The sequence below is a fragment of the Copadichromis virginalis genome, linkage group LG18, assembly GCF_057382275.1.
Source record: "Copadichromis virginalis isolate Kocher_CV1m ecotype Utaka linkage group LG18, C_Virginalis_male_GT1.1, whole genome shotgun sequence".
Classification (NCBI taxonomy): domain Eukaryota; kingdom Metazoa; phylum Chordata; class Actinopteri; order Cichliformes; family Cichlidae; genus Copadichromis; species Copadichromis virginalis.
The window spans coordinates 1,082,681-1,091,417 of NC_140635.1; the positions used below are offsets into that span (position 1 = coordinate 1,082,681).

Below are 8,737 nucleotides of genomic sequence, written 5' to 3' on the forward strand. Positions count from 1 at the left end.
AGTTTAGTTGAAGCTGCTGCATTAAGCAGATATACAGACTGCATTTCACTACTTTTCTTCTTTCTTTTTCCAGGACTAACAGCTGGAGACTCAATCACTCCTCAACAACCTGAAGTCACTGAAACAGAAGGAGAATCTGTCACACTCACATGTAGCTATGAGACAACATCAGAGCATGTACGCCTTTACTGGTACAGACATCATTCTGACCTTCAGGCTCCTCAGTTTATACTCTTCAAAGGAGAAAGATTATGGAGTGATCAATATATTCCTGATAATCGATATGAATCAAAAACATCACGTACAACAACTAATCTGACCATAGCAGCCCTAACCCTGGCAGACACAGCTCTCTACTACTGTGCTCTACAAACACAGTGATACAAAGTGTAGAAGAGGCTGTACAAAAACCTGAACACAGATATCTGACTACTCTTCAAAGAGGAGGGAAGTGGTATTCAAAGCACAGCTTCATATCAGATGGATTCTGCTAATTCCTGTTTTATCAGAGTCACTGTGGTTACAGCTGCTAATGAAACACTGTGGGAGGATTCACATGAGCAGCAAATCCACATCAACCACAAACCAACACTTTATATCAGCATCAACAGTCAGGAGGAAACATCGTTGCTGTCTGTGGTCCTGAAATGTATCTGAAATGTAAATGTTGTGAAACGAAGGGGTTTCTGTGTCTCTGAGCCCAGGACACTCTGACAAAAGACATTCTTCATCTCTAGAATTTCACTTCCTGATTTAAGTTAACAGTTCAGTATTAATTCTGACACACTGTGGCTTCTGATTCTGTGAAGTGTCTTCATCTTCAGCTCTGCATCTTTACTGCGGCTTTGATTTATAAATCATGAAACAGACAAAAAAACTTTAGAAAGAGCTTTTTATAAGAGCATGGTGAAAATCTACAACTTCCTAGTTTCACTTCTAAATCCTGAACAATCAAAATTAGTTGAACACAAAACAGAAGAACAAAAAGTGATACATGCTTTCCACAAATAAAAGACTCGTGTGGTCAGTGAGCACTACAGGATTTCTCAGCTTCAGTATCTCAGGTCACAATCCAAATATCTGAGGTAGAGTACAAACAAGGGAAAGAAATCATACGTAGATCAGAATATGACAGAATACAATGGAAACATTTCATACATCCAATTTTCCAACCAAGTTCAAATACACACACAAACTTAACTGATGGCGGTAAAAGGAAAACAAAGCCAGTCTAACTCTGCAGGGAAAGAAGCTGCTTTAAAAACTAAGAGTTGCCGAGCAACGCCTCCACTTGTACCTTTTTATATTTACATTGTTGTGACAGAAAACTGCAGCAAACTCACAGAACTTAGCAACTACAGGAAACACTTCGGTTCATATTACACACATTTTTCTTCCAGAGTGTGTGAGTGCTGGAAAACACAGATTTTATAATAAAACAGAACAAATGTACTTCTTTCTATGGCCGGCTTTAACAAGATTTTATATCATGAAACACCAACTGTAATTCAGTGGCAGTCCGCACATCCAATGGTACACTGCACAAACAAACTTAACACAATTCAAACAAAAAATGACCTTGTGTGAGAGTCATCATGTTTCACTGGAGAATTAAAAACCCTCATCATGAGAGCGCCACAGCGTGACACAGAAGCAACACCGAGTCGTCTAAAGTTGCATCTCTGCTGCACGTGAGAGAAAATAAAAGTAATAACACATAAAATTGTCACATTGTGTTGATCAGTAGCTTGTAGGGCAGTGAAATGATCAGATTTCAGCCTTGAATTTGATTTCGGCTTCCTTCTATGAAATGATGATCATGGAACAAAACTGAAACTGTGTGCTCGACAAACAGAACACAAAAGCACATCAAGCACTTCCTGAATCACAGCTGTTCTCTGAAGGTTTCCTGAACTCGTCTGCACGAGTAACACTGTGTTAAGACACATATAACAAAACTGAGCTGTGCTGTACAGCAGAGGGGGAGGAGCTTGTCGTTCAGCATCATACTCTGTTGTTTTGAAATACTTTGAATTTAATGGAAGAGACGTAATGAAGACGAAATCACGTGTGAAGAGTGCTTTAACCTCCTAAGACCCGAACTCTTCCACGGCAGCATTTTTAATTTCTCTTTGATATTTGGTCACATTGGGGCCCGATGAATGTAAAAACAAAGAATTGCCAGATTTTTTTTTTTAAAACCTATTTTTGTTTTTAAGAAAAATGAGAGCCACATATGAGGATATTCATTTAAAATTCTGATAGAACAGTAGCAGTATAACGTCCTTGTAAGTGGATATCAGGCCCTTGTAGAGCAAAACTGAGTATTTTGGTCTAAATAACCCAAAATGTGACGTCCACATGTGGACGGCAGGTCCCAGGAGGTTAATCGCCTGAAAACAATCCACGAACTGCAGCACGACTGACGCACAAAGGCTAAAAAAATAAAGAAATGGTTACTGACGTGAATTATCCGACATTGACTCGTCATGTCCACATTAAAGGTTTCAGCACACGGACTCGCTCACTCAGTTCTTTTCCTGAAGAGGAGATACCTGCACTGCATGCAAAAGCACGCAGGGAAACGCAGAGGGAGGTCAGAGCTGTCGATCTACATCCATCATGCAGGTACAGTGAATGCAGGGAAAGACTTTACATTTAGTGTTAAGTGGATGCGCTTACATCAGGCTTGCACCATATCGGTCTGGAAAAGTGTTTTAATTAATTCGTTAATATATATATATTTTTTGGAATGTGGGTGAGTAATATTAGGAATGTTGCATTATGGATGTAAAAGCAGTGTTATGTTTACATGCAGTAAATGCCTTTTGTCACTAAAATACATGAATAATCACAACAATTAATCATGATCACAATATTGATCAAAAATCTCCTCAACAAACAGTTTTGATCCTTTCGTTAGTCATATGTTCAAACTCACAGCACCGCGGCTGTTCACACTGCAAAAACAATACAGCTGCATCTTAGTCACCTACACTAGCCAAATGCTTTTTAATGGCCAACAGTCATTTCATATTTATTTTATAGTTTGTTTGAGATCTGCTGCTGAGAATGATTCAATTTTAGATTTACATGTTTGTTCGATCACGGCTGCAGAAATGAGGATGAACTCTGCTGCAGACGCACAGGATAATACACCCAATCTTTGTTTTCATCATGAAGAGGAGTGAGTGTGTGTTAAAGTGGGAAACGCATTAGTCGAAATCTTACACTTTTTCTTCACCTACTGTTTCTGCTTTTACACACACACATATATATAAAAAACATAAATAACTGTAAAGTTAAAAATCAGACAAATGTTAGTTCCTAATACTGTTTTACCTTCATATGTTTACAGAATGAGATCATTCGTCATCTGAACTAAAGACATGTTAAGTGCCAGTATGGATATGGGACTCTACTTCCCGCCTCCTATTTTCCCATTTCTGAAACAGGCGTGAGCATCTACAGTGTTCATACTAAGTGCTATCGTCTACAGGCTGCTGTTGAATAGAAGAATATCAGAAGACTACAAGTAAGCTATTAGGTTAGCGCTGGTTCACATCACTACATCTTAATATACATAAATCTGCATCATCACCGGTGAGAGCCGAGAACACGCAGAAAAACTGACGTTTAAATTGTGATGTTTTTTTGTTTGCCAGATTTCATTATTTCATCACATTTATGGAACATATATGAGCTTTTGAGATCAGTCATGACCTTAATTTCAGACTTTTAAAGACCTTTTATTGAGCAGCAGGAAGTGTGTAAAGCCAGCTCTGATTGTGAAAGCTTTACTGTTAACGGGTTCGATACTTTTGTCAAGCTCGGCTTCATAAATACACTGTTCCCTGCTAAATATTCAGAACTAAAACTTTTTCCCTGCGTGAGTTTTCATGTGGACTACCAAACCACCTCTTTGGGTAAAACTTTTCCCACATACTTTGCAAGTGTATGGCTTCTCACCGGTGTGAATTCTCACGTGCACCAATAAAGTACATTTTTTAGTGAAACTTTTCCCACATGTTTTGCAAGAATACGGCTTCTCTCCTGAGTGGATCCTCATGTGGACCAACAAACTGCCCCTTTGAGTGAACGTTTTCCCGCACGTTGTGCAAAAAAATGGATTTTCACCTGTGTGCACCGCCTTGTGCTTTTTAAGTGCTAATAAGTAACAAAATCTTTCACCACAGGTGTTACAGGTATACGGTTTCTCACCCGAGTGGGTCCTCATGTGAACCAACAGACTACCGCCTTGAGTAAAACTTTTCCCACACGTTTCACAAAGATAGGGCTTCTCGCCTGTGTGGATTCTGTGATGTTCGTGTATTTTGTATTTATTCTTAAACAATTTTCCACAAACATTGCATGTTACCGACTTTTTACCTATGTGAGTGTTACACTGACCCTCTGACGTGGGAGAGTCTTCTGCATCGGTACTGTGACTTCTGTTTGCACTATGTGCTGATCCTAAATCTACATAGTTGCTTCCTCCCTGATCTTGACCCTCAGCTATCAGGAAGCTGTGAGAGAGGAGCTGCTCCCTGTCTGGTCCTGGTTCACCGTGGGCTCTTTCCTCATAAGCAGCAGTCACCATAAAGGTATCAATGTCCTCCTTCAGTGCAAGCTGCTGTCCCTCCTGACTGCTGTAGAAATCCTCCTGTTCATGTTTGATCTGGAGAGGCTCCGGTTCCCCGCGGTTCTCCTCATTACAGAGCTGCTGGTTAATGAGAAATTCCTCCTCCTTATAGACATGCTGCTGCTGGAGGCCTAGAACGAAGCCAACATAAAGAAAACTGATGTGATGACAGAAAAACTCCTCTGAGCAATCATTAAAATAAAAACACACAATGTTTCCGCTTCTTCTAAAAGTCTGGTCGGATGTGTAAAAAAAAGCTAAAAATCATGTCTGGAAAAAGGTTTATTTGTTTTTTGTGGGGATAAACTGTTTATTTTACAGCATTACCTCAATAATGGATTGGATTTATATAGCGCTTTTCAAGGCACCCAAAGTGCTTTACAATGCCACTATTCATTCACTCTCACATTCACACACTGGTGGAGGCAGCTACAGTTGTAGCCACAGCTGCCCTGGGGCAGACTGACAGAGGCGAGGCTGCCATATCGCACCATCGGCCCCTCTGGCCAACACCAGTAGGCGGTAGGTGAAGTGTCTTGCCCAAGGACACAACGACCAGGACAGAGAGCCCAGGGATCGAACCAGCGACCTTCCGGTTACAGATGCGATTCCCAACCCCCTGAGCCACAGTTGCCCCAATAAACCCACACACAGGGTTAAAAAGGTAGTAAAGAGCTCCATAAAATTACATTTATAATATATTAAAACTCAAAGAAACCTACAGAACCAAACTCACTAATATAACTACATGCCCAGGCACATAAGGAAAAGGCCTTTTATATTCTTATTTCTTGGTGTCAGTGAAAATCCAGGCAGGGCGTTCTGAATCAGCTGAGAAGACAGTTAAAAAAGTTTTTAAAAAATGAACGTATGGACGACCTTGTGAGAGTCATCAGCTGTTCTTGTTTTTTTGTTTTGCTTCTGTGTGTTTTTGGCTTTGAAGCAGAGCTTAAATATAACAACTGACATTAAATATAAAGCGCTTTGAGGCAATTGTTGCTGTGCTTTGGTGCTATATAAATAAAACCAAAGTGAAGTGAAGTGCTATTGCAGATCAATATTATATTTCCATCATCTGTTCATGTGTTTTATTTGATCATTTCTCGTTCACTCTGAGAGTTACTGAGAGCACCAGGGGGATAAGTGGATGCTACCGACAGTAACGTCAGGCTCAAAAAGCAGCACCACTGCTCTCATTCTCTCCTCTCAGTGTACACACAGACACGCATGGTAGTGGGTAACCATGGTAACCGTTCAGGTTATTATTTCCATGCAAAAGAAAGAACACAAGTACCGCTGTTGTCTAACCGAGTAACTAATATACTGTGCATGTATATAGTGCATGTTACTTTACAAAGTCAGTGTGCACTCTGTGACAATAATGTGACTTCAGAAGAAGAAAATAAGCCCTTCATTTGAAAAAATGTGATTGACTCAAAATAAAATACATAAGATGTGTGTGAAACAGAAGAGGAAGTGATGCAGCTGTGAAGACACGTTTCACTGGATGGAAAAGAACCCGGTAATAAAAAGCAACAGATGTGTTGGATGCACATCTGTTGCTGCATGAAATATTGGCCTGTAGTCGGCAGCGGACCTGACGACAGTTCAGTTCTTATGGTAGGAAATACTGTCTAAATATTTCCCTTTATGCAATGTTTTTAAATAATTAGCTGACTCAATGAAAAAATAATCTGATGCTAAGTAACCAATCATCACGTTGCACTATTTTTACAACCGGGGGCCCGTTCTTCGTACCTCGCTAAGTTAGCTGGATTAGATTGTTGACGATTTCGCGTGATCCTGGATCGTTCGGTTCCCCGAAGCTCATCCGGGACTTGCTGTCATAGCAACAGAGCCGTAAGCGTAAACCTGCTCGGGAGCAGGCTTACTTTATGTAAACAGGATTAGATCGCGGCCACGCAGGTATGCCCGCGTCATTCATACGAAAGCAACAGCGATATTCCACCACTGTTTCACCATAAATAAATAACATCAATGTAACTGAAGATAATGCAGCACTTCATCCTTTTATTGATGTCACACAGATACATACAGGTCATTTCCTAAAAAAAGGGAAATGTACTATTAACATTCTATTACATGTATGTGATTATTACAGATGTAATTCATATTTCAGAGTAGTAATAGTAAATTACTTCGTGTAATCAAGATGAGAGACCACGGCTATAAAAGCGAAGGTGGATTTGGGAAGTCTGTCGCAGCCATGTCCTGTCCGTATACGCGAGCCACCCATTGCGGAAGGTGCAAGATTGATAAGGAGAGTTTTCAGAATCCAGCGTATATTGCGGGACAGACAGGATCCTTTAGCTCAGCGCGACAGTGTGCTCATAGAGAGATATCGATTTTCCCGTGAGGGTATTATTTACTTAACCAACTTGTTGACGAGGGGGTGCAGGACCACCACCTGTCTTTTTTTCCTCTGCCCTTTTCTTGGTTGCTGTTATAAACAAACAGATTATTCCAGGGTCTCTTTCCAAGAGACTAAAAGCAATATAAGAGATAAATATTACCATTCTGTAGAATATTCTTATATTTCACTTTTACTTGTTCCCATGTTCTAGTGGGTCCTGTTGTGGCTCTAATGTGAAAGAGGATATAATATAATATAATGTAATATAATATAATATAATGTAATATAATATAATATAATATATTATAATATAATGTAATACAATATTGGATAATATAGTGTAATATAATAAATCTACCCTACCACCTACTGGTGTTGGCCAGAGGGGCCGATGGCGCGATATGGCAGCCTGGCTTCTGTCAGTCTGCCCCAGGGCAGCTGTGGCTACAACCGTAGCTGCCTCCACCAGTGTGTGAATGTGGGAGTGAATGAATAGTGGCATTGTCATGCGCTTTGGGTGCCTTGAAAAGCGCTATATAAATCCACTCCATTATTATTGTTATTATTATTATTATTATTAAATTACTTACGAGTTTGATTTGTCAGCAACTTTCTGCCAGCCCTCTCTCCTTGCTTTTGCAGCCTTTGCAGTGTTCCCTTGCGTTTTAATTAAACCCTGAAACTCCTGAAATCCCTCACTCAGGAGTTCTTGCTCTGCTGCCGAAAAATACCGAGCCGAGCGCGCTCCGTCGACATTTTCGCCGACCAATCAGAGGGTTGCCGATCAATGTTTCTACTATCGATGCGTAGCCCCTTTTACGACACCCAGTGATGTCACATTACTTCATCCAGCTGTACTAATCGTCAACAACAGGTGTGTTCGGAGAACCGGAATAGCGAGCTCACGGTTAGCGCGATGATTTGATCTTGGATGTAGTAAGCGACGTACGAAGAACGGACCCCAGGACAATAAGAGAGAGCAGAGGTGATGACTAGTGCGGGAGTGAAGAAGAGCTGAACATCCCAAAGCAATAATATGATAAACATATAAAACATAGCAAATAACTTTAAAATGAGTGAGACTCGTTCATGTGTGAGTTCATCCATCAGAGTGAGACTCGCCTGCTGTGTGCAGCTTTATCTCGGGTTTCCAGGTGATATCCAGCAGTCTGCGCTGACGGTCGATCACTTCCTCGTACTGGACGATCGTTTTTTCAAACTCTGAGAAGATTTCTTCCGCAGCAGCAGTTAGTCGCTCGTTGATAAACTCTCTCAGATACTGAACTGAAGACATGGTTGCTCAAACGGCTCAAAGATTCAGCTGAGAGACGACAACAATACGACCGTCTTCCTTCTCTGTCACACAGGAGAAAAGCTAACGGAACTTCCGCTCTTTCCTGTTTACTTCCGCCTGGTGTTACACAGTAAAGTTCCGACAGAGAAGGACAGGTTTCGTTCCCAAATCAGGTTATAGTACGAAGTTCTATATTTATTTGTTTTTACCGCATTTCACAAAAACAAAACATTATTTTAACCATAATAAGTTAAATTTCAACTTAGAAAATTCTCTGTTTAAACTGAAAACTGATTGTTAGTTTGAGTTCTTCTCATTTTTATAAGCGAAATAGATTATTGGTTGGTCGACTCACGTTGTGTTCAGCTGCTCCATAAGAATAACAGATTTTCCTTTTATTGTTTTGTTTTAATTTTTCCCCCCGTAA

At 40.4% G+C, this 8,737-nt stretch overlaps 1 protein-coding gene across 4 annotated transcripts; it reads right to left on the minus strand.

Moving 5' to 3' along the window:
- Positions 1 to 875: 875 nt before the first annotated feature.
- LOC146686839 (uncharacterized) lies at positions 876 to 8,441 on the minus strand. Of its 4 annotated transcripts, XM_085440288.1 has the most exons (4): positions 8,139 to 8,441; positions 4,411 to 4,773; positions 2,465 to 2,555; positions 876 to 1,080 (listed from the first exon to the last, which is right to left on the minus strand). In XM_085440288.1, exons 1-3 carry the CDS (start codon positions 8,308 to 8,310, stop codon positions 2,488 to 2,490), a joined length of 603 nt encoding a protein of 200 aa, XP_085296414.1. In that variant the 5' UTR covers positions 8,311 to 8,441; the 3' UTR covers positions 876 to 1,080; positions 2,465 to 2,487. The 4 variants fall into 4 exon arrangements, with proteins under 4 accessions (XP_085296414.1, XP_085296413.1, XP_085296415.1 ...); XM_085440287.1 differs by having other exon boundaries at positions 876 to 2,555; XM_085440289.1 differs by having other exon boundaries at positions 876 to 2,560; positions 8,139 to 8,440.
- Between the last annotated feature and the right edge of the window lie 296 nt (positions 8,442 to 8,737).